Source organism: Protopterus annectens, chromosome 10.part0 (assembly GCF_019279795.1).
Source record: "Protopterus annectens isolate FY-2018-M chromosome 10.part0, PAN1.0, whole genome shotgun sequence".
Classification (NCBI taxonomy): Eukaryota; Metazoa; Chordata; order Ceratodontiformes; family Protopteridae; genus Protopterus; species Protopterus annectens.
The window spans coordinates 1,599,560,721-1,599,587,614 of record NC_056744.1 but is presented as its reverse complement, the minus strand read 5'-3'; the positions used below and the strand labels follow the sequence as shown (position 1 = coordinate 1,599,587,614).

Below are 26,894 nucleotides of genomic sequence, written 5' to 3'. Positions count from 1 at the left end.
ACCGGAGGTCGAAGCTGATCCTGGCGAGCCTTTTTCCCTCGGACTCGGCTCCGGCCTCCAGTTCTTCGGTGGCCGCTACCCTACCCTCGGTGGTAGCCACCCCTGCCTCCCTCCCTCCGGTCGGGACTCAACCTCCCGTTTTGGCTCTGGAGGAGAGGGAGGCCGGAAAAACCAAAAGGAAGGAGAAGCACCATAAGCGGCCGGCCGAGGACTCTTCCTCGACCCCGCCCGCCAAGCGGGCTTCTCCAACCAGGGTTTCTGGATCGCCTCCTCCTCGGCTCCGGTCCCCTTGTTTTTCACAGGGACCTGGGGAGGAGGCGACCCGGTCCACGTCGAGGTCATCGAGGCGTCACTCTCGGTCTGCCTCGGTGGCCTCGTCGAGGTCCACCTTCAGCATGTCAAATGCAGACATGGACCGGATGATGAGGAGGCTCATCCAGGCTCAGCTGCAGATGGGAGTGCTCTTGCCCCCCCCCTCCGGGGGGGGGGGGAGCTCGACCCCATTTTTTGCTCCAATTGCTCCTTCTCCGTCCTGCTTCCCGGGTTCGGAGCATTCGGAGCCGAGCCGCATCGGATCCGGGGGGTGTCGGAGCCGACAGTATTAGTTACTTCGGCTCCAACTCGTCCCTCGAGTTTGTCGGATCTGACCTCTCGGAGCCGTGGGCTGAGCTTCGGATCCGAGGGACCTTGTGTGACTTCGGCTCCGTCCCAGTCGGAGCACACAGGTCTTTCGGGTCTGAGGGTCTCGGCCCCGGAACCGGTCCCCGCTTCGGATCCGAGTGGGAGCCGACTCTCAGAGCCTATCGAGAGTGGCTCCCCCTCGGCTTTCGTGGTGGTGGAGAGGGCACTGTTGAGTGCATCCAGACCTCCGGTCCTGGCTTCGGCTCCTCCCTGCACTCCCTCTCAGCTGGTCCGGGCTCCCATCACCCGGCCTTCGGGACAGCCTGCTTCAGCGTCTCTGGGTGTTCCCTTGGAACGTGATATTGCTGGTGAGTCTTCCTCGGACAGCCCCCCGAGGATGTCTCCTTTGGAGACATCATGGAAATGCTCAGGATCAGGGGAGGGTGGTCTGCCCCCAAGGCTTCCTCCGATGAGTCTGTATTCCAAGAGGCATTCGAAGCAGGGCCATCTTCCTCTTGGGTGTCCCCTCCCCCCAACCCCCTGGTTGACCTTATTTCCACCAGGGCTTGGAAGGAGCCGGACACTGTAGAGCCAGTCCCCAAGCACCCGGATAGGATCCTGAGTCCCCCTGCTGAAAGAACCCACTGGAGCAGTGGTCCCCCCGTGGATGCCATGTTGGTGGCGGCGGCCACCAAGAGAGAGCTGGCTCAGGAGAGCTCTGCGGTCCACCCGCCGAGTAAGGACTCTCGAGCGATGGACCGCCTGGGGAAGCGGGTCTTTAGTTCAGCAACCTTCTCCATGAGAGCGCTGAACTATATGGCACACGTCATCCGGATGCAGTGGGATCTGATAAAAGAATACGCTGCATCCCCCCCCAGAGTCCATGTCGGAAGGAGACAAGCAACTGTACTCTTCCCGAATGTCTACTCTACGTTCAATTTCCAACACCTCTATGTGGCTCTTGTCACACGCCACTGAAGGAGCCACTAGAGCTGGCGGAGCCGGCCTGGTAATCAGACGTCAGGCCTGGCTCCGACACTGTGACTTCTCGGAATCCTTTAAGGCGTCATTCGCGAATGCCCCCTTTGATGGTTCTGCACTGTTTGGCAAAACCGTTCGCGACACTTTAGTCCAGAGCGAGAAAGATGGGAAGACGTCTGCCATCGGAGTCCGCTTCTCTGCTCCCCAGAGGTCCTTTTCTAAGAACCAAAAGGGTCAGAAGAAGATGTGGTTCTGAAAATCGCATCAGTCCCAGTCTGCTCCAGACAACCAGTCCTCTCGTGGCAGAGGAGGACAGGGAGGACGCTGCCCAAGAGGCAGAGGGGGTCCCAGAAACTTTGGGTCCAGAGAACCCTTCTCTGAGTGGCCCACGCAGAACCCCTGAGGGGTTGCCTGGCTGCTCCACTCTGGAGGCAGTCGGGGGGCGTCTTTCAAAGCACCTAGCAATGTGGGAATCCATAACAACAGATCGCTGGGTGCTTCGCATCATATCCAGAGGATACCAAATTCCCTTTATTGTAACCCCACAAAACCAGAAGACTCCCCGACGTACCACCCAATCAGAGGGAGGCGGCTGCTACAGAAATTCAGCAGCTTTTACAAAAAAGAGCCATCCAACCCGTCCCCCCAGATCAGCTCGGATCAGGGTTTTACTCCAGGTTCTTTCTGGTGCCAAAAAAGATGGGGGACTTGAGATCCATTCTCGATCTCTCTCTCCTGAACCTGGCAGTGCCCAAAGAAAAGTTCTGAATGGTCACCTTACAATCTATTCTCCCCCTATTACGGGAGAACGATTGGATGTGCTCGATAGACCTCAAGGATGCGTACAACCACATCCTAGTGGACAGATGCTCCAGGAGGTTCCTCCGCTTCCGGCTGGGAGCCAGTCACTTTCAGTTCAGGGCCCTTCCCTTCGGTCTCACCTCAGCCCCCAGGGTGTTCACCAAAGTTTTGGCGGTCATAGCGGCCCACCTGAGGCTTCAGGGAATTCAGGTCTTTCCGTGCCTGGATAACTGGCTCCTCATCGCCCCAACAAGGCATTTGCTCTGTTCAGGCAGGAATTATTTCCTCAACCTTGCCCCACGTCTAGGGTTGACTATCAACATGACCAAATCCTCTTTTAGTCCCTACACAGGTAATAGATTTCATAGGGGCGAGATTGGATTCCAGGATAATGCTTGCCTTCCTGACTCCCGATCAGTTTCAGAACCTGAGGTTGCATGTCCAGGCCATTCTCATACTTCCTGCTCCACCTGCGGAATTGATCCTGAGGGCTCTAGGGTCCATAGCGGCAGCTATTCCTCTACTGCCCCTAGCCCGCCTAAATATGAGGGTCCTGCAGTGGACCCTCCAAGTACAATGGTCCCTGTCTCGCAACCCCCTGTCCCATCCTATTCCCCTAAGCAGGGCTTGCAGAGGGTCGCTCATGTGCTGGCTCCAGTCCCCGAGTCTCCACACGGGACGACCATTCTCGATGCCTTCCCCCGTCGCTACAGTGACCACGGACGCCTCTTGCCTGGGGTGGGGCGGGGGCACTTTTCAGGCAGAACGGTCCAAGGCACGTGGAAAGACACAGAGACCTCTTTGCATATCAACGTCCTAGAGATGAGGGCGGTGCTTTTGACATTGCAGGCACTTCACAGCCTTCTTCTGATTGGGACGATTGCAGTACAAACGGACAACATGTCAGTTGTCTGGTACATCAACAAACAGGGGGGAACCAGGTCTTATCCTCTTTGTCACGAGGCCATGAGAGTGTGGGAATAGGCGATTTCCACCAACCGCTTTCTTATTGCAACGCACATTCCGGGATGGTCCAACATCCTAGCAGACAGGCTCAGTCGTTCGATTCTGACACCGTACGAATGGTCTCTCAATCCTCTAGTAGCGAAACAAATATTTACCCATTGTGGGCAACCCTGTTGCGATCTTTTTGCCTCTCCTTCAAATACCAAATGCAACAGTTACTTCGCTCTAATCCCCCCTCAGGGGGAGTCCCCGAGAGACTGTCTAGTACATGCTTGGCCTCCCTGTCTCCTTTACGCTTACTCTCCTTTGCCCATGATGCTGAAACTCTTACAGAAAGCCAGTCGGCTGGGGAGCAAAATGATCCTCATTGCCCCATTCTGGCCTCGTCAAACATGGTTCCCGTACCTGTGGTCTCACCTAATTCATCCACCATGGATTCTGGATCCACTTCCAGATCTCATTACTCACCCTCTGGGTCTTCCGACCCCCAACCTGGTCAACCTAAACCTGACTGCTTGGTTGCTCCAGTTCCACTCGTGATTAGGACTCCCGGAATCTCCTCACCAGTCAAAGCCATCCTAGTAGCAGCACATAAACCTTCCACCAGAAGAGTCTACCGAAGCAAGTGGAAACGTTTCTCCATTTGGGCAGAGCACCATCACTTGGATACTTTCACGGCGCCTCTCACATCGGTTTTGGATTTCTTGACTACCCTTTTTCATCAAGGGGCTAGCTGCTCTACAGTCAAGGTACAACTGGCAACGATTTTGCATTATCATGTAGGGCATGAATCGGGCCCTCTAATTACTTCCAAGCTTTGTAAAGCTTTCCTCAAGGGTACCTTCCTTCTCAGACCTCCAGTCAGGGAGGTAGTACCCCCATGGGATTTGTCTTTGGTTCTCCAAGCTTTGACTAGCCCCCCTGTCGAGCCGGCGGCCACAGTTGATCTTAAATATCTCTCTTGGAAGACGGCCTTCTTGGTGGCCGTTAGTTCAGCTAAAAGGGTCTCTGAACTTCAGGCTCTATGTGTTAAACCGCCGTACTTAACCTTCCATCCAGATAGAGTTTACCTCAGGATCAATCCTTCCTTTCTGCCTAAGGTGTCTTCGGAAGCTAATATTAATCAATCTATTAATCTTCCCGTGTTCTTTCCCCATTACCAGAACAAAGGAGAGTACAAACTGCATTCCTTGGATGTGCACAGACAATTACGTTTTTATATTCATCGAACTGCTGGTCATAGGCAATCTGACCAGTTGTTTGTCTCCTTTGCCAAAACAAGTTTAGGCAAGTCAATTTCTAAAGTTACGCTATCACGGTGGATAGCTAGTTGTATCCTCTTAGCGTATCAGAGTTCGGGAAGGCCTGCACCTCAGGGAATCCGAGCTCCTTCTACTAGGGCCGTCGCTACTTTGGCGGCTTTTAAATCTAGGGTTCCCTTAGATGATATTTGTTCCGCAGCCACTTGGGCCTCATCTCATACCTTTATCAGTCATTACAAACTGGATGTTGTCTCCAGAGGTAGGGCGTCCTTTGGCTCTGCAGTGCTCCGGAATGTTCTTCCATAAAGACCACCCAGGATTCAGGTAGCTGGGGACTCTGTCCCAAAGGTTGCTGACAAATGAAGTTCCTACTTCAGATTAAGAAGTTATGTACTCACCATAACATTCCATCTGAGTAGGTATCTTCATTTGTCTGCAACTACCCCCCCCTCCTTCCCCCTGACCTATAGGATCTGTCTTGGATAAGCCCCTTCCGGGGCACAATAACAATGCTTATATCGGGCAAACTTGATCTGAGGTCAGTTAGGGTTGGCAGGGGATTATGGGTAAAGGGAGGAGCTAGGAGCTCGGATCTATGCTGTGGTAAAATTTGCTGGCTCGGATCCGAGATCGGATCCGTATCCCAAAGGTTGCAGACAAATGAAGATACCTACTCAGATGGAACGTTATGGTGAGTACATAACTTCTTATTTCCTTGCATAATATTCTAATCGGCATGATTGCCACACATGCTTTCACATGCAGCTACGTGTTGTGTAGTGCGCCATGTGTGCCCAGGCACCATGTAAAGGGTGTGTTTCCTTCCTTACATCTACTAGGAAGAGCCACATGCTTTACAAAGGGTATTCTATCTGGGGGCACACATTGCAGTACAGTTTGGTCTTGGGCAACATATTAGTACTATAAAGTGCAATGGTCTCTAACTGCCATAGCTGTTAATTCCATACCACATTGTATTCTCCCAAGATACCCATCAGGTAATTCAGAGAATGTCACCTGGATACATATGGAGTCTACTTTTGTGGACATCCTGGCCATCTACCTATACCATTGTACAGAAAAGTATCCTTTTACTGCAGTCCACTGTGTGTGTGTGTGTGTGTGTGTGTGTGTGTGTGTGTGTGTGTGTGTGTGTGTGTGTGTGTATGTGCACGTGTGCGTGTGCATGTGTGTGTGTTGTGTCGGTGTCTGTATGTGGCAGCATAGAGTGTATTATAGATTTTAAGGCTGTTAGAAAACCAGGTATGGTTTGCTTCTAGCCACCATCAGTGAGGCAGTGCAGAGTTAATTTACAGCTTTAAAGGATGCAAAACCCTTTGTGTTCTTGAAGGGTCCCCCCCCCCCACCCCACTGTTGTCTAGTAGATTAGAGCAGCCTGTCCATGCATTACAAAGAGTTGCATTATAGCAATGTGTTTTGCAGCTTTCCTACACTTTTGTTTTCTCTCTCTCTCTCTCTCTCTCTCTCTCTCTCTCACTCTGATAGTATGTAGAGCAGGTGAAGTCCCATGTACTATAAAGCATTATGAATGGATTCCTGTGGTCATGACCAGGTACTTACTTATATGTCCTGGAAATGGATTCAAGTCACATCTTGAGCTTCAATATTCTCTGCTATTAGGTGAATTTCTTGATATCCGTTTCTCAAGCAAATAATAGCTTGTTTATATTCAGAAAAAATAATCATAATCCTCAGCATTATGCAAATGTTACGAGTCAGACTGTTTGCATCTTGGGGGTAGTAGATAGTAATTTCAGCATTTATATTTGTATATTTGAACTTTGTAAAAAGAGATTTTAAACTTGTGATGAATTGCAAATATGTTACTATCAGCTCAATATAATGTGGTCCTGCTTTTTGTTCACTCTTTAAAAGTCAATTAGAATATAAAGCCACGTTGTGGAACCCATATAAAACTACATCACAGTAGTTTAGAAAGCATTCAGAGATCTTTCACAAAAAAAAAACAAAAAAACTCTTAGGCATTTAACTTACACTGGAAGTTGAAAGACTCAGTATTTATTTTGTATGTTGCAAGGATTAGGTGGCAGTGTGATCTTTATTGCTTTAAATGGAGTGAATGGAGCCAACTTTAACACTTTAGATAACAATATAGTAATTTCTGTTAAAATGTTAGTTTAATGTTAAGGTACTAAAGTGAAAGAATGCACCATCAGATGTTATAAAGGAAAATAGCAGAGCTGGGAGATTAAAAAAAAAACATTGGATTTGTTTATGGGGAATGAAAACTGTTGTTGGCAACAGTATTTAAGAATAAGTACATTTTGTAACTGACTGACAAATTATTAGCAGTGAACTGTCTGTGATCTCTGCTGTTAGGCACATGTATTGTACAGTCTGTGGGAACAGGAATATTTTGTAATGTTTTCCAGGAAGTGCCGACCTATGTCTTATATTCTGGATCTGATTCATTAGAGTTCTATAGCCTGTTTTTAATGCTGCACATTCATTGATGCCTATTATAGTTCTGTTTGTAAAAAGCTCACATGGACATCCTCGGCATTTACTAGTTTCTGGTTCATTTCACAGTCTGATCTCTTCCAAGAGGACCTGTATCCAAACACTGCCGGGCCAGATCCAGCCATAGATGCAGATGAATGGTTTAGCGGGAAGAATAGTCAGCCGATACTCATATCCCTTAAAGATGGCTTTGTCCAGACCAAAAACAAAGAATTCAAGGTGGTTCGCAATGTCCTGGAAAGTAAAACTGTAGCTCGTAAAAGCCCATCTGCAGACAGTGGACTTCAGTCGGTGGGTGATGTCATTTTTGCTACTTGTATTTTGACAGAGCTATGTGATTCTTAACATACTACCAGTGAGCTCAGTCTAATACTCACATCTCAGTGTCTGTTCTGAATTTAATGTGTTTGCCTGTTGCAAAACAAATGTAACTGCAATGCTTTAATGCTTCTAATCATACTTCACTGTCTAAGAAAGGAGAGATTTCAGAACAGTATTTTCCCATCTTGCCATTCTAAGATGTATCAAACGGATGTTTTTCTCATCTTTCCATTCTAAGTTATTTTGCAGTTAGCAAGATGAACATGCCTGCACTACTGTTATTTTCTTTAACGTCTGGAAATTTCACAATAATCCATGCTTCACTTTACAGCTCCAAACCAACAAGTTCTTACATTTGCAGATATGTGCACCTTACAGATTCTGCTATTTCATTTTTTACCTTCAGAATTGTTCATCCTGTATAATGCCAATTGGTGTCATGAGCTATTATGGCAGGCAGCTCCATTTTTTTGTGGGAAAGGAGTAGTTTTCAGCTGCTCCGCTTTCAGTTTCCATACTAGCTCGCTTCCATTAGTGTAAATGCAGGATCTTGCCTTGGCCAGGAAGTTATATTTTAAGTTCTAGTATTTGAAATGAGTGGCATTCCATACAAGTGTTATTTTCCTCTGGTCAGGAATAATGATAACCCTCACAGAGTGGTAGGGTAGGGGTTTGAATCCCACCATTGCCAACCAATTGTAAAGCAAGGACTAAACAAGCACTAGAGGGATGGTCTCTCGAGTCACACCACTAGCATCCAGCAAGTTAAAGTAAAAGAAAGTGCACACAAATCTGATTCGATAATCAATTCACAAAATGCAGCCTGGCCCAAGAGCCTAATGGGATTATGTACTGCTGTCCTGGGTATGGGCTTCCAACATCCACACCCAGGCTTGACTCCACACAGGCCACTTAAAGTGATGAGTCTTTGGTCTAGCAACCCCAGCCCCTTACCACCGTCTGTCAGTTGTTCACGATTTTACCAGTACCCTTTATGCACACACACACACACACACACACACACACACACACACACACACACACACACACACACACACACACACACACACACACACACACACACACACACACACACACGAATGCATGCACATGCACACACACACACACAGACACACGAACGCACGCACATGCTCGCACGCACATGCGCACACACACACATGAACGCACGCACATGCGCACACTCACACACACACACACATACACGAACGCACATGCGCGCACACACACTTTTATTCACAGTACATAATGCATTAATTTTCCTTGTGAAAAACAAATATTCTGTGATATATTGATGATGTGATTATGTGGGCCTCTGGAGGCTCCATTGGTGTCTATCACTGCTACCCTTAAAATTAAACTGATGCATTTATGTTATATAATATAACATTTTGTCCTGAAGGTTAATCTTAGAAAGAGTGAAACTATACTTTCTAGAACTCCAGGGCTGATTCAGAAAATGGTCCATTGGAATCAGTGTTCTACACTCATTAACAAATGCTAACAAACAAAATATTCAGATAAAACTCAGAAACACCGTAGCATAATCATGGAAAATCAGAACATCTCTGGGCCTAAAATCCTTGGAGAAAGTTCCTACTTACAAATAACATAGGGTGGAGCTTACCCCTCACTTTCCTTTTCAACTTTACTGAGTGACAAACTTTCCTGTGGTGTGATTATCTGCTTAGTAAATCTGTTTATAAGTGAGGTGGGTATTTAGTGGGGAAAGAAGTGGTTCTTCCACCTCTGGATTCTTCCTGTCATTTGTGCCATTTGATCGCAATTTACAGGATCATCAAATCATGTGGAACAATGTCTGCAGATTTATTACTGGACCAACCAAAAGGTAACATCTTGCCGTACAGTTAGTACTTACAATGTCTGCCCATCAGTCTGTCATGTACCCCTCTTTATCTTTACCCTGCTTTTCAAAGTCATCTTCAGCTTTCTAGTTTCTTAAATAATCTAATCTTAAATACTACCAGCACACATTGCCATATTATTCAAAATCTTATCGTTTGGCAAAATGGTAAACTGTTTACCTCCCAAACACAAAGTTCAAGGTTTAATTCTTACTTTAAGAAAATGGCTAGGCTTAAAACGACCAACTGTGGTTGTTACTTAGCCTCATAAGCACCTATAAGTCCTCAAGGAGAATAAGAATGTTTATTAAGCAGTGGTGTAATATGTCCAATACCGTGTTTGTGACCTGGTGACCAGAAACAGACTCCCATATGAACTTAGATAAACATGCTGTCTGTGTTCTCTGACTGAGAAGCCATCGTAAGAAAGCACCTGTTGTTGCTCAGGAAGTGAGGTTACATAAATTGCATTTACATAGATTTGTTTAAACTGAGGGCTGCAGCTGGTGGGCATAAAAGTCCTGTCTAATCTGTGCCTCTTTGGATGTGTGTGTGTGTGTGTGTGTGTGTGTGTGTGTGTGTGTGTGTGTGTGTGTGTGTGTGTGTGTGTGTGTGCGTGTGTGCATGCGTGTGTGTGCGTGTGCGTGTGTGTGTGTGTGCTATGAGATAGCTAACAGTATTAAGTGCTGATGTTGTTGCATACCATTAAAATATGACCTGAAATTGTTCTGTGCTTATTTTTGGTTTATTGTAGTTTGACTGTTTTTTTTTTCTTTTTAAAATTTTTATCACACATTGTTTTTATTTTTGTAATCTGAAGTAGTTACTTCATTTGCTCTGCAACCTGTGGGTATCGGATCTGAGCCGGCAGCTTTCCAAGCTACAAGATCCGAGCTCCTAGCTCCTTCCCCTACCCATAATCCCCTGCTAGCTACTGTATTATCTCAGATCGTTTTTTGCCGCGGCTGATGTAGCTACTTTTGAAGAGCTCCTGGTTCGGTGAGATCATTAAATTACTAAAAAACGTTTTTTTTTCCTATAGCTTTGTAAAATTAGTTGTGTACGTGTGTGTAGTGCCCTGTTTTAACCTATCGGTAGTTTAGTTATTTTGTATAGTTAGCTTTTTCCTCTGTGTCACCCCTCCCCCCTTTAGTGTTTGGGTGTGTGTGTGTGAGACATCTAAAATGGCTGAAGGGCCCAAAGCCGTTTTTTTCCAAATTTTCTGAGTGTGGCCATAAGCTTTCACCAGCTGATGGCCACACTCAGTGCGTTTTATGCCTGGGGGTGGCCCATTTTTCTGTGGCCTGCCAAATTTGTGCGGCCTTTAACCCCCAGGTGCTTAGGGATAGGAAGAATAAGCTGATTCTGGCGGGTAAGCTACCCCAGGAATCGGCTTCTTCTTCCTCTCCCGCTCAGGCTGCCTCGGCAGCCCCGGTGCCTTCTGCGCCTCTTGCTCAACCCGGGACTCAACCTCCCTCTTTGGGTTCGAGCACAAGTGATGCTGGTGCCTCTTCTGCCAGAGAGAAGAGGCACAAGGATAAGGAGGGACATAAATTCCATAAAAGGCGGGCCGAGACTCAACCCTCGGCCCCACCATCTAAAGTGACTAGGTCTCCCTCGAGGGTCTCCAGATCCTCCTCCTTTCGGCTCCGTTCGCCCAGTTTCTCGCCGGAGCCGGAGGAGGAGGACCAGTCTCCCTCGAGGTCATCAAGGCGGCCCTCCCGGCCTGCTTCGACGACTTCTTCTAGATCGACCAGAAGCCTCACCGAAGTGGACATGGATCGGATGATGCGTCGATTCATACAGACCCAAATGCAGATGTGGGTGCTCTTGCCCCCCCCCCACTGGGAGGGAGTGCGGCTCCCATTTTTGCCCCGATCACTCCTTCTCCGACTCGTTTTCGGGTCTCGGAGTCGTCAGATCCGGGCCCTTTCGGAGCCAGGATTTGTCGGCGCCGATAGCGTTGGTCTCTTCGACACCGACTGTGCCCTCAAGCTTGTCGGATCTAAGTTCTCAGGGCCGAGGGCTGAGCGTCGGATCCGGGGGAGTTGGTGTGTCTTCTGCGCTGCTGGGTTCGGAGCGCACCTCTCTCTCGGCGCTGACCGCATCAGCCCCGACCCTGATCCCCACCTCGGAGCTGAGGAGAATGCTTTCGGAGCCTGGCGAGAGTAGTTCTCCTTCGGCTTTTGAAGTAGTGGAGAGGGTACTGTCGAGGTCCTCCAGGTCCCTGGTCCGGGCTTCGGATCCTTCCGTACCCCTACTGTATGAAGGTCTATCTTCTGTCATCCGACCTTTGGGACAGCCTGCCCAAGCCCTCCAGCTAGTTCCCTTGGAGGAACAAGAACCCGTGGACGAGCCCTCTTCGGAAAGTCCCACCGAGGAGGTCCCTCGGAAACGTAGGTGTAAAAGGAGGCACCTGGACTCCCCTGATTCCGTTACCACCGACACGGATTTAGATGAAAGGGAAGGTTCCCCAAGGTCACCCCCTGAGGATGTCTCCTTCGGAGACATCATGGAAATATTGCATATTAGAGGGGGGTGGTCTGCCCAAAAACCTTCCATGGATGAATCCGTGTTTCTGGAGGCGTTTGAGGCAGGCCCATCTACCTCCTGGGTGTCCCCTCCGGCTGACCCCCTGGTAGACGTAATTACTACCAGGGCGTGGAAGGAGCCCGACACCATGGAGCCAATTCCTAGGTGTCCTGATAAGGTCCTTAACCCCCCTACAGATAGGCAGTCTTGGGCCAAGGGATCTCCCGTTGATGCCATGTTGGTGGCAGTGGCCACCAAGAGAGAACTCACTCAGGAGAGTTCTTCGGTCCACCCGCCAGATAAGGAATCTCGAGCACTGGACTGCATTGGGAAGCAGATGTTTGCTTCAGTGACCTTTTCGATAAGGACGCTGAACTATATGGCACACACCATCAGGCTGCAGCGAGACTTGATCAAGGAATATGCTGCAGCCCCCCCAGAGTCCATGTCGGTCGGAGACAAGGATTTTTTTTCAACTCAAATGGCCACTCTAAAATCCATTTCTAATACATCCATGCAGCTTCTCTCCCATGCAACGGAGGGAGCCGCTAGGGCCAGCGGAGCCGGGATCGTCTTGCGACATCATGCCTGGCTCCATCTTTGCGACTTCACAGATCCCTTAAAGACATCCTTCGCGAATGCCCCTTTTGACGGATCTTCGCTTTTCAGCAAGACTGTTCGCGATACACTGGTCCAAAGCGAGAAGGACGGGAAGACGCTGTCTGACGTCGGAGTCCGCTTCTCTAATCCCCAACGATCCTTCTCCAGGAATCAGAGGGGACAAAAGAAGCTGTGGTTCCGTAAATCTCAGCAATCCCATCCAGCTTCGGACCCCTCGTCCTCTAGAGGCAGAGGAGGACAAAGTGGATGCCAGCCCAGAGGCAGGGGGGGGGCCGCGTAACTTCGGGTCTAGAGAGCCTTTCTCGAACAGGCCCACGCAGCAGCCCTGAGTACTTCTCATTCCATACAAGTGGTCTCTAAATCCATCGGTTGCGAAGCAGATCTTCCGCAAATGGGGTTGGCCTCGCTGCCATCTTTTTGCTTCTCATTTAAACACAAAATGCAGCGAGTACTTCGCAATACTTCCCCCCAAAGGGGAGAGTCCCAGAGATGCTCTAGTTCATGCTTGGCCTCCCGGTCTCCTATATGCATATCCCCCCCTCCCGCTCATGATAAAATACATACAGAAAGCCTGTTGGTTGGGGAGCAAAGTTATCCTCATAGCCCCATTCTGGCCTCGACAGATCTGGTTCCCTTATCTGCGGTCTCACAGTGTGGCTCCTCCATGGATTCTGGATCCCATGCCAGACCTGATCTCGCATCCTGCAGGTTGCCAAACCCCGAACCTGGTCAACCTCAAGCTTACGGCTTGGTTGATCCAGTTCCAATGATGGCTAGGACTCCCGGCATCTCATCTCCTGTTAGGGCCATACTGGTCGCGGCCCATAAGCCGTCTACCAGGCAACTTTACAATAGTAAATGGAAGCGTTTCTCCATCTGGGCTGAAGACAAGGGCCTGGACCCATTTACGGTCCCTATTCCGACTATTCTGGACTTCCTGCCACTGATCTTTCGGCAGGGAGCAAGTGCTTCTACGGTAAGGGTGCAGTTGGCGGCCATCTCCCATTTTCATGTAGGTGATGGCTTAGGGTCCTTGGCATCTGCAAAATTATGCAAAACTTTCTTGCGAGGCATCTTTTTTTTTGAAGCCACCTGTAAAAGCTGTGGTTTCCCCATGGGATTTGACCTTAGTCTTACAAGCCCTGACAAGTCCACCCTTTGAGCCGGCGGCCTCGGTTCCATTGAAATTCTTGCCGTGGAAAACGGCCTTCTTGGTGGCTATTACTTCGGCCAAGAGGGTTTCAGAATTACAAGCTCTGTGTATGAAACCCCCTTACCTTATCTTTCACAAGGATAGAGTGTCCCTCAGGACTAACCCGTCTTTCTTACCTAAGGTGGCTTCAGAGCCAAATATTAATCAGTCAATAAATTTACCAGTGTTCTTCCCAAACTTTCAGAATAAAGGAGAATACAAGTTACACAAATTGGATGTGCACAGATAACTACGTTTCTACTTGCACAGAACTAAGGATTTTCGCAAGTCAGACCAGTTGTTTGTATCCTTTGCAAAATCAGCCATGGGTAAAGCCATTTCCAAAGTGACTGTAGCGAATTGGGTCTGTCAGTGCATAATTCAAGGGTATATATCGTCAGGCAAACCGGCCCCTGTTGGAATTCACGCTCATTCTACAAGGTCTGTAGCCACCTCAGCAGCCTTTTGGTCTAGGGTTCCCTTGGACGACATATGTTCAGCAGCTACTTGGTCCTCTTCTCATACGTTCATTTCTCATTATAAACTAGATATGATTTTGAGAGGCAGGGCTTCTTTTGGCTCCGTGGTGCTTCGGAATATCCTTCCGTAAAGGCCACCCAGGTTCCTTCTTGAGTAGCTGGGGACTCTGTCCCACAGGTTGCAGAGCAAATGAAGTAACTACTTCAGATAAAGAAGTTATGTACTCACCATAATGTTCCATCTGAGTAGGTACTTCATTTGTCTGCAACCGACCCCCCCTGCCATCCCCTGAACCTTTTTCGGGATTTTCTGGTTACCTGTAAGTTCTTGTCAGGAGTTTACATCTGGTGTATTCCTCTTTCGAGATGATTAGTTGGGTGATAAGGCAAAAAAGTCGATCTGAGGTAATACAGCAGCTAGCAGGGGATTATGGGTAGGGGGAGGAGCTAGGAGCTCAGATCTTGTAGCTTGGAAAGCTGCCGGCTCGGATCCAAAGTCTGATCCGATACCCACAGGTTGCAGACAAATGAAGTACCTACTCAGATGGAACGTTATGGTGAGTACATAACTTCTTTTTTTATTTGTTACAACTAAGTTGTAATTGAAAAAGGGCCCATGTGTTCTAATTCACATTACTTATAAAAAAAATTAATAACAACAAAACATATTTGCCCTAGTGTATACCATTCATCTACTGCCTGGCATTGTAAGAGTTGCTTCCAGTCTATCATAACAGGGTTCAGCAAGGCTGACTCTATCCAGCTGACTCACACAGCTGTTATTGTAGGGGCAAAGGTTGGTATTGCTTGTGCATCACTGCACATTCTTGAGCTACACATAAACAGGATTTACAATTATACTTGGTGTACAAATCCTGTACCTTTTTTTTTTTTTACTTCCTGATTTAGATGTACTGATTTGTTTATTACTTCCTGCTTTAGACATTTGTATGTTGAGTGGCCTAATGAAATTTATCCTAAATGTATATTAATTAGTTATTCTACTAGTGGTCAAGTAACTATTGATGTTCTTCGTGTTTCACTATTGCAGTCATCACACTTGGGTTATCCTGCCAGGGGTAGCCCTCAGTCGGCCCGAATACCAGAGGCTTAGTATTTCTGCGTTGGTTGCTGTCGCTTCAGTATTGATGTCAAGTCATCAGAGGTATAAAAAACAGGCAGCCGATGCCATTACATTAGTCTTTCTTGCCGAAGAGCCCGAAGCAGAAGCAATTTGCATGAATGCCGGTCAGCCGCTACCTGAGTTTTCATTACTGAAATTTAATTGTCTTGAAGTCTTCTAAAGCTAAGTATCCCATTGGGGATCCTTTTTTCTTGCTCTAACTGATGTCAGAAAAAGTTAACAATTGTCTCGCCTGTGGAAAGCAAATACCACACCGAGATTTCCATTCTTACTGCGTCACCTGTTTAGGCCCAAACCACGACGTACCTCGCTGTCGGTTTTGTGCTTTGTTCAGTGGCTACAAGCACTTATGGCTGTGGAACCCTTCATTATTGTTCATGCTGACAGAGTCTCCCTCAGGACTAACCCAACTTTCATGCCTAAAGTGGTGTCCAGTGTGGCTCTCAACCAATCTATCTATTTGCCCACCTTTTTCCCTAATCCTCAAAATAAGGGGGAAAGAATTCTGCACTCTTTAGCTGTGCACAGACAACTGAGATTCTACCTTGATAGGACTAAGCCCTTTAGGAAATCTGACCAGTTTCTAGTCAGCTTTGCACCAGGGCCAGAGGGCAAGGCCATATCAAAACAAACCATCTCCAAATGCATAGCACACTGTATCCATTTCTTTTATAAACACCATGGAAAACCACCCCCTCAGGGGGTCAGAACGCATTCCACTAGGGCAACTTCAACCTCTACAGCCTTTCTCAAAGGAGTCCCTATCAGGGACATTCTTGAAGCTGCTACCTGGAGTTCTGTTCATACCTTCACCAAGCATTACCACCTCCCTATTTTCTCCAAATCCAGGGTGGGCTTTGCAACAGCAGTCCTGCAGGGCATACTAGCCAGCCCTATCTCTTCTTGACTGCCTCCACCCATTCTTCAGCTTTGGGAATCAACCCAAGTGTGATGACTACAACAGTGAAACACGAAGAACATAGTACAGTTGTGTACATTTACCATAAATGTAGATGTTCGAGTGTATTCACTGTTGCAGTCCTGGTTTCCCACCCTCCAGCCCCCTTGTATCTCTCTCTCTCTGTCTCTCCTTCACTCCTTACAGGACTATTGGTATTTACATTTTTACTGGTGGTTTGTTTCCACTATAACTTATTTCCCTATTTTGGGGCTCCTGACATTTGGGGCAAGAAAAACTGATGTGATGGCATCGGCTGCCTGTTTGTATACCTCTGATGACCTGACGTCAGTACTGAAGTGACAGCAACCGACACAGAAATACTAAGCCTCTGGTATTCGGGCTGACTGAGGGCTACCCCTGGCAGGATAACCAAGTGTGATGACTGCAACAGTGAATACACTTGAACGTCTACGTTTATGGTAAGTGTACACAGCTGTACTTTTGCTGAACAAGTTACAACTTGACGAGTAGTGGTGCTTATCTTCAAAAATCTTTGTGCTTTTTCCTTTGCAGTGCTTGCAATGATTTACTGAGGTTGTACAGCCATGGCATTGCTATATACGTAAAGAGGTGTGGGGGAGCAAGGTTCCTCTCATGGGATACCCCTGAAAAAAAGAGACTCTTTCAGTGTTTTTTTTTTCTTTGAGATGAAGCTAGGACCAGTTACTTTCCTCTGATATCAAATTGTCAAGTTGTTAGTCGACGAATCATGGTAGATCGATATTTTATTTAGAGTGTTGCGGTAGTACTGCTTGTGATTATTGGAAAGCCATGGAGCTCTGTCAGTCACTCTGCTGATTCACTATGGGTCAGTTTGTTTGTTTGTTTGTTTGTTTGTTTTGTGGCCCATATGTTCCAAGAAAAAGACAGCCTCCCATTAAATGTTTGTGTCCCTGGTGGTTATTCCCATGTCTGGGGAACATTGCTTTGGTCACTAAGCAAAGCAAAACATCCAAAATAATAAAGCAGTTCAGGTGACGTAGCAGTACAGCTAACAAAAATGCTTAGTCCTTGATAATTACATCTGGGACTCGCTGTATCAGAACTAAGATTGAGGATCCTAACATAGCCAGAACTCTTTCCTTGGAGACAATGCTACACTGTCGGGAATATTGATGTTCTTCGTGTTTCACTGTTGCAGTCATCACTTTTGGGTTATCTGCTTGCAGTAACCCTCAGTCGGCCTGATTAACAAAGTCTTGGGTCCTGCGTTGGTTGCTGTCCCTTCTTCCATGACGTCAGATCTTCAGGGGTATAAAACATGTAGCTGACGCCATTAAATCAGTCTTTCTTGCCATGCGGTGCCTGAAGCAGAAGCAGTTCACAAGTGCAGGTCAGCCGACTCCTGAAATTTTCGTTTTCGAGTTTCAGAACCGAAGTCTTCAACTAAAGCTAAGTACCCCATTGGGGAAACTTTTTCTTGCTCCTTACCGATGTCAGTAAAAGTTAATAATTGCATTACTTGTGGAAAGCAAATACTTCATAAAGATTTTCATTCATACTGTATTCCTTGCCTAGGCCCTGAACACGACATACCTTGCTGTCGGTTTTGTGCTTTATTTAATCAACGCACTATCCGTCGGTATATTTTCGCCTCTAAATATTTTGGGTCTCGATTTAATTATCCAGAAATGTCGTCGGTTAGCCATCCGACTACCGGGATTCCGAAAAAACACAAGTATAAAGACAGAGACAGGCCGCCGAGGTCCAAAACTGCCGACGACACTTCTGCTAATCCAGTCGCCAGTTCGCCGGTACTCAGTGAGGCACATTTGTGCAGCCCCTGATACCCACTACTTCTGATTCGCAGGCCTCTACTGAGACCCATTCGGAGTCCGGTATGCCGCGAGATGCTTCAACTATGGAACCTGCAGATGTCTCTACCTTGGATGGGTCCACAGCCACTGTGCAGACACCGGCTTCTGAGGGTGTATTCAGGCCTACGGACTTGCATATTAAACCGACTCCTCCTTCTTCTTTTAGGCCTAAATCTAGAACCATGCCTAAAAAAACGACGCCCAGACCGCATGCTCAGGCCTCTATGCCTAAAAAAACAAATGATAAGAATGTCCGAAGATCTTATAACTCTAATCAGGAGAAGCCAGCCTCCCCCTTCTAAGAGACCTAGGACTGAAGTTGTTTATGATTCTTCTGACCAGGATTCTGATTTTTCTGATTCTTCTGCTGATCTGGATTTGCCCTTATCTACTTATGAGGATTCTGATGCAGAGGACTCTATTCCCTCTGCTTCCCCTCCAGAGGATTTTTCTTTTGGTGAAACCTTACATACTCTAATGGAGCATTTCCACTGGGAAAGCCAGGATTTTTCTGATTCAAAAAAGAGGCTTAGGGATTTCTTACTCCTGCCTCAGCATAGGCCTTTAGCTATTCCTCCTGTACTTGACATTGTTGATGATGCTTTCTTGGAATCTAGCCTGATTCTTTGCCTCCTGCTCCCAGAAAACCTGACAGATATTACAGGGTTCCTGATTCTCACAAGTTCCTTTTTAAAAATCCTATTGTGGATCCAGAGACTATTTCACAGTGACCCAAGGGTATTAAGGCTTCTACTGCTAAAATTCCTACCCCTTCTGATAGAGACTCCAGGTTACTGGATAGATGGGGTAAGAAGGTTTACACTTCTGCAACCTTGGCCATTAGGGCTTTAAACTGCCAGTTTCATATGTTAAAGTATCAACAACATGTTATTGGATTGCTTAAACAAAAAACAATGTTGAACCCTGACTGTGCAGAAAATAAAGAATTACAGGATTTAATGCATTCTGCTGAACAGGTTGGAAAACATACTTTGCAATGTGGATTTGATTTTTTAGAGGCCTCTTGCAGGGCTGCTGTTACTGGGTCTATGCTCAGAAAGCATGCTTGGCTCAAGGAGCAATCTTTACCTGATCATGTTAAAGCTAAATTGTTGGATGCTCCCTTAAACCAGGACCGCCTGTTTGGCAATAAGGCTGAGGAAGTTCTTAAAAAGATGGAAGATAAAGCTAAATCTATGCAAACTGTTAAAGATTTCTTACAAGTTCAGCCTCCTAGATTTAGTAGGCACTGGCCCTCTAAGAATTGGTCCTTTCCAGCCCCTTCCAGGTCTTCTCAAGCCAAACCCAGACATAGCAGAAACCCCAGATTTCAGTCCCAAGGGACACACAAGACTAAGCAGTGGGGGGTTTCCACTCCCAAGTAGTAAGACTCCCCCGTATGGAAAACAGTTTCAATGACTTGCTTCTAAAACTTTCAGGCACTTCCCAACTGAATGCTCCTTTAGGCGGAAAGATTGATCTGCAGGCCAAAAACTGGGAACTCATTACCCAGGACAAATGGGTTTTAAATACAGTGTCCCAAGGATACAGATTTCACTTCCACATCTTACCAATACCAAGCAGGTGGCCATATCTACCCCCAAGTCAGTGGGCAGAAACCCAAAAACAAGTACTCTCTCTCTCTTACGCATGGAGGCTATTCGCTGGGTACCAGAAAAGGAAAAGGAACAAGGGTTCTTTTCGAGACTTTTCCTGGTACCCAGAAAAGGAAATACATGGAGTCCTATCCTGGACCTTTCTACTCTAAATACCTTTCTGGTGATTCCAAAATTTAAGATGCTGACTCTTCACCAGCTGCTTCCTATGCTATGCAAAGATGCATGGATGGCAACACTAGACTTAAAAGAAGCATACCTGCACATCCCTATCAGGGAGTCTTGCAGACGATATCTATGCTTCAAAGTAGGCTACGTGCACTATCAGTTCTCTGCACTGCCCTTTGGCTTATCTACTGCGCCCAGGGTATTCACAAAGTGCCTAGCCTCAGTCATTGCATTCTGCAGGCAAAGAAATATTGAAATATACCCATACCTGGATGATTGTCCAATTCAGGCAGAAAGCCAGGACATACTTTTGAATCATCTGGCCTTTGTTCAAAGGGTACTGACTTGTTTGGGGTACACCATAAATGAAAAGAAATCACACCTGGTGCCCTGTCATCAAATTATATTCCTGGGAGCAAGCTTGAATACAACTTCCCAGATGGCCTTCCTCACGCCAGAGAAACAGATTAATTTAACAACCTACTTCAAACAAGTGACCACAAAAACCCAGTTATCTGCAAGGCAAATTCTGCAAGCCTTGGGGTTCATGGCCTCCTGCATTCTTCTAATTCCATATGCAAGCCTGCATATGAGGAAACTGCAATGGTATCTCAAAAGCCTATGGTGTCAACATTCACAGGATCTAGAAGCAATGATTCTTATCATACCTTGCCTACGCCCAGAGTTCCTTTGGTGGGCAGAGGCCTGCCACCATAACAGCAGACTACCATTCACACTACCCCCTGCCACCCAAACCTTAACAACAGATGCATCAGTCTATGCATGGGGGGGCCCACCTGGCAGGGACATGCATTCAGGGCAAATGGAACCCAAGTCAAATGCACCTGCATATCAATCAAAAAGAAATGTTAGCTGTACAAAATGCTCTGACAGCCTTCAAAGACCACATTCTTCCAGGATAAGCAGTGATAAAGACAGACCACTGTTATGTGGTACATAAACAAGCAGGGGGCTACACATTCTTACCCCCTCTGCAGACTAGCCATGGCATTGTAGAGCATAGCCCTGAGCTATCAAGTCCATCTACAAGCTCAATTCCTACCAGGAAAACTAAATACACTGGCAGACGAACTAAGCAAAAACCTCATGGACCCACACGAGTGGAAACTATGTTGACAAGCAAATGGGGGAGCCCAGATATAGACCTGTTTGCCTCCCCCCAAAACTATCAGTTGGAAAACCCTATCAGTTTATGCCTTTCCTTCTCTGCCTCTGCTCTCCAAAGTACTACTAAAGATCAAACAAGAGAAACCAAGGACGATTCTGATTGCACCAGACTGGCCACGCCAACACTAGTAACCCCTCTTGCGTAGTGTGTCACTGTTGGCCCCATGGCACCTGCCTCAGACTCCTACTCTATTGTCTCAGCAGGAGAACCAAATTCTGCACCCTCAACTTCAAACACTGAATCTAGCAGCCTGGCTAATTACATAATTTCTCCTTTACCATCCCTCAGTAAACCAGTGAGGGATATCATTTTAGAGGCAAGGAGGCCTAGTACTAGAAAGTCTTACGCTGAAAAATGGAAAAGATTCTGTGCCTGGAACCAATCTCAAGGGATGAGCACAACAGTGCCCAATTTACCTCAGATTTTACAATACTTATCTGAGATGCTTCATAAGGGCCTGTCTTTCTCCTCCATCAAAATTCATGCCTCAGCCATCTCAGCTCATTATAACACAGAACCACCCCTCTTCTCTCATCCACTGCTTAAGCAGTTCCTCAGAGCGGCCAAGAATCTATGACCACCCAGGAGAGCTCCAACTCCAACCTGGGACCTCAACTTTGTATTGGAAAAGCTCACCCTTCCTCCTTTTGAGCCAGCTGCCACTGCAGACTTAAAATTTCTTTCTTGGAAAACAGCTTTCCTTTTAGCAATCACTTCAGCAAGAAGGGTATCTGAATTACAGGCCCTCATGGCAGTGGAGCCTTTCATCATCTTTCATGTGGACAGGGTGTTCCTCAGGACCAATCCCTCCTTCATGCCCAAGGTGGTATCCAGTGTGGCCCTTAATCAGTCCATACATTTGCCAACCTTCTTTCCTAATCCACAGAACAAAGGGGAATGGATTCTGCACTCTTTAGACGTGCACAGATAACTTAGATTCTACTTGGACAGAACTAAACCTCAAAGGAAATCTAATAAACTGCTGGTGGCATTTGCTGCAGAGGCAGAGGGGAAGGCTATTTCAAAGCAAACCATTTCCAAATGGATTGGCCATTGCATTAATTTCTGCTACAAACATCGTGGAAAACCTATCCCACAGGGGATCAAACCCCACTCTACCAGGGCTACATCTACCTATACATCCTAGAAGCTGCTACCTGGAGTTCTGTACATACTTTCACCAAGCATTACCATCTACCAATTTTTTTCTAAATTCAGAGCTGGCTTTGCCACTGCAGTCTTGGAGGGCCTTTTAGCTGGTCCTAATTCCATATAAATTCCTCCTCCCATCCTCAGCTTTGGGAATCTACCGAAAAGTGATGACTGCAACAGTGAAACATGAAGAACATAGTACAGTTGTGTACACTTACCATAAATGCAGATGTTCGAGTGTATTCACTGTTGCAGTCCTGGTTACCCTCCGTCCAGCCCCCTTCTTATTTTGGATATACCTCTACTTTCCTTTGCTATCTTCAAAAGTTTTTTGGGTGTGTTTGCTTTTTTGTTGGAGGTATAACCTTGTATATTTATAGAATTAATTGCTTCCCATTATGGGGGCACCTGACATCTGGGGCAAGAAAAACTGATATAATGGCGTCGGCTTCATGTTTTATACCCCTAACGACCTGACGTCATGGAAGAAGGGACAGCGACTGACGCAGGACCCAAGACTTTGTTAATCAGGCTGACTGAGGGCTACTGCAAGCAGATAACCCAAAAGTGATGACTGCAACAGTGAATACACTCGAACATCTACATTTATGGTAAGTGTACACAACTGTACTTTATCCTGTTGTCCTGAGAATATTCAAGGAATGTTCCCATAGATGGTTGGACTCAGATATGTGGTGAAAGTTCATAGTGACTGGTGGAAAGAATACAATAGGAAGATATTAGAGAATTGTGTTTTGAGAAGAGTTTATAACTATCAGAAACCTAAAAAAAAAAAAGGATGGGGGCACAGAGCTTCTTATCTTGGAGAATTTTAGGTCACTGTCATAACTTAATCCTGTTGGTTAATCAGTAGAACATGGCTAAAAGGAGATAGTCCCATTTCCAACACTGACCCTGTTAAAAGAGTAGCCAGGTTAGTTCTTACAGAGGTCTGCTTCCCATAAGCTCCACTACATTTTCCCACCTTAACTGGTCCTTTAGCTTGGAACCCTCTAATTATACTTTGTAAGGTTCAGGAGCCAGTAAGTCCATACATTTTAAAGTTTCTGCATAACTGTGGCTCTCAAGGATTTATCATTTATAGTCACGCTTTTTACCAAACCTGTAATCATAGCTAAATCAGTATAGTATACTTTCAGATTGTCATTGTATTTCCAAAGTTCAAAGCATCTGGAAAGAGTCTGTAGCCCCAGCCAACCCAGAAACCTTTGTGCTAATGCCAGTCAGCTTTCCAGGCCTTTTTGCACTGTATCCTGTTTGCTCATAATGAGGAGCACTGTCAGTGAAACAAACTGTTGGCTATGTCAGTAAACTCAGCACACTTGCTGCTAATCAGATTGGTTTCCAGTGTGCTGTCTGCCACTCATACACAGCACAGTAACAAATATGGACAGAGGAGAACTAACAGATGCTTTGTTTGTCCATTTGACCACTGTCTTCAATAATGTTAACCACAAATTCCTCATGGCGTGGCCATTGGACCCTATTCCTGGATTATCCACTGCCTGGAATTAGAGCCCATTATGGAGAAAGTTGAAATATACATTCCCAACCTGAGAATCTCAGCACAAGTATTCTCCAATAATATGTCCTAGGTTCTTTATTCTTTACCTTGCATGTAAAATAGCACCCACAACCTTTACAAGGATGACTGCTTACTGTTCTAGAGTCTGTCCATCTGCCTCATTGGCATAGGTACAGTTCTAGATCAGAATTTCTGCAAACTGTTCCACTGATTTAAATACAGACAGCTAGCCATTAATTTTAAAGAAATAAATACCATATTATTTACTACTCCCGGGAAATTATGCAAAACTCAAATTTTTGACTTTTCAGACCATAGCTACTCCCTCTGGTTTCCTGCCTGAGAAGGTAATCTCTTTCTGATACCTTGATTTTGTATGGCAGTGCTCTGTCCTACCTGTGAAAGTTCATACCAATAAAATGACTGGCTTGATCAGTATGCAATTAATGTACCCTTCAGAATCTCTACTCCCTTTTCCCTTAAGCCTGGAGGGCCTTTGGTATGAATGTCTTTAATTCCTCATGTCAAATATGGCCAACACCTAGTGTTGTAGCCTTCATTGGTAACCTTCCTGCACTGCTAATTTAACATTTGCAGGTTTATTTGTTGTCTTGCTCCTAAAAAGTACATTGGTACCAAGTTTTTAGCATGGTGAGATGGCTACCGGACAAGGAGAGACTGAACCTAGCAATGTGTTCCTTCTCATACAGATTGCATTGTCTAGTCTTTTGCTCATCCACAGGCTGGGAAACTAAGGGCTGGAGATGAAATTACAACGGTAGGCTCACACTGGCTAATACTGTTAACCTGCATGCCCTTGCACATGACTCTTAATAGGGTCTGAAATTTTTCCTTCCTAAGATTGTAACCTGGCACCATAGTCTGTAAAAATCTGACAAGTCCCCATTGTCTGTACCTACATAGGCAAACTTCACTTCTGCTGCAGTATTAGGACCATATACTAAGTATTTCTCTATCAGTGCAGTATTTTTTATCAAACTTCTACTGTCAGTGTAGTCTAACAGAGAAAAAGAGAAAACTACATTGGTGATATATATGCATTGCATCAACAGTAATAAAGATTAACATGAAAGTAAGCATTCTATGTCTGTATAAACTTAATTATTCAAACACTATTTACCAAGGTAGAGGGCTTATCCACAGGGGCCCTATTTCAGTCACAAACTGGGAGCACTGTTTGGTTAAGTGACTTGCACAGGGTCAAACTGCATGCAGACAGAGGCTGAAGAAATCCAGCCCTGGACTAAAAGATGAAACGCATTATCATCCCATACCATTAATCCTCTGTGCTGCCACACATCCTTAGAGTCATACTTTTTGTCATGAACTGTGACATTCAGCCAAGTACTTATCAGGCTTGCACTAATTAGATATGAATGCAAAGTTAATAATCAGCAAATTGAGTGTTAAGCGTAATTAGCATTCAGTTATCTAAACTGAAACACTCCTCAAAATTGAGCATTTCCCCCTTTCAGTGCTAATAGTTTGCTCCTTCCTATATCATCTTTAGTCAAGTACCGTGGGATACTAGTTGTTCTAATTAGCCAGGGAACGCAGATGGGGGGGGGGTTCTTATTAGAATGTCTAACCACCCCATCTTCCCTAGGGGTGTCTATAGATAATCAGTGTCAGACATATGTTCAGAAATAAGTGCCTCCCCTTATCCAAAAAAGTAGTGTCTCCGTTACCTAATTCCTGCATTATACCTTTATGTCTTCTAGGCTTGGAACCTGTTGTAGCTTCCGTTATCTCGTTACGGCCCTTTTGACCACTAATATCCACTGTGAACTTATGTCTACTCAACTGCTTACCAGTAGCCATATTTTTTTCAGCAGAAGGACAGGCAGTAGCTGTACTCAGAGCAACCATAGCAGATCCAAAAACCCTTGCATCCCCATTTGTACAAGTCTATGGAACCAGTCTCCATTCTTCTGTCTTTGGAGGTGTATCTCTGACAGTTTTCTGAAAGGTCTTTGTAAATCTGCAGCAGACTAGGTTATGGATAAATTACATTTATGAAGGCTTGTCACCCAAATATTCTGATTCTCTGATTTTGTTGAATATTAGTAGAACAGGTAGAGCTGCTGCTGTTTATCTAGATCTGTCTGAATTCCAGTTACATTCCAAAACCCAATACTTCCACTGCTTGCCATGGGGGAATCACATCACTCCTTTATATATTCTACCAAGTAGATAATTGGTGGTTGCTGTCTTTGCTATCTGCCCTTGCCTCAGCTAGAAATGTGAGCCACCCAGGGTGTTGCTGTAGTGGAGTTATCATCTGTTTTATTTCTGTCAATCTGTTCACCAAGCATCAGTGCCAGAAGAGGTCATCTTGCCTGAAGTTAAACTTCTTTCTTCTTCTTTCTTTACTGAGACCAAGACGAAAATGAACCTTAATCTAGAAGTAATTTCCAGCATTTATAAGCACCAGCCTGAATCATCTCCTCTGGTTCTCTTCATCCCTAAACCTATTTCTGTGATACTCAGCAGGGAATGCCTCCTCTGTTCAGTCCAGATTTTCCAGTTAGGCCATGGACAACTGAATGTTAGAGCCTATATTCTTTGTCAAAGGAGAAAGTTGTTCCCATTATCCAAGCTTTACCTGACATCAACTGAATCATGCCATCACCCAGGCCCCCAAATGGTGAATCAGTTCCTTTCACTTAAAGTAGTAGGTGTCCATTTGGATAGACAGGTCATTACAGTTCAGATTGCCATAAAGTGCAGCACCATATCTAGCATCCTAGCTTTTCCGTTTCCACTAATAAAGTTAACTTCTTCAGTGCCACACTTTTGTATGTTCCCACAAAGAAGCTAAAATTCCACTTTTCAAACCTTTAGAAGATTCTTAGTGGGGTTCTTTTGCAATTGCCTGAAATGTATACAAGTTCAAAGTTAAACATCTGAATGACCTGTACTTTTGTGGAAGGTGCAGTGGAAGTGCCCTCCATTTTAAAGGCAGTCTTATGTGTCACCGTATATCATCTCACTACAAGTCCACTGTATCAGATGGCCTGACCACACTACAAGGGATGGAAAACAATAGTACTCCCACAGATACGGAGGAAGGTCTACCATACAGAGGAGGATAGTTGAAAGTTTATAATCTGATCTCT

At 45.8% G+C, this 26,894-nt stretch overlaps 1 protein-coding gene across 1 annotated transcript in view; it reads left to right on the top strand.

The window, feature by feature from the left end:
* CORO1A (coronin 1A) overlaps positions 1 to 26,894 on the top strand; it is a 370,883-nt gene that overhangs the window by 326,815 nt on the left and 17,174 nt on the right. Inside the window, exon 10 of the mRNA XM_044086267.1 lies at positions 7,203 to 7,424. Within this exon, the coding sequence (XP_043942202.1) occupies positions 7,203 to 7,424 (222 nt within the window). The remainder of the gene's footprint in view (positions 1 to 7,202; positions 7,425 to 26,894) is intronic.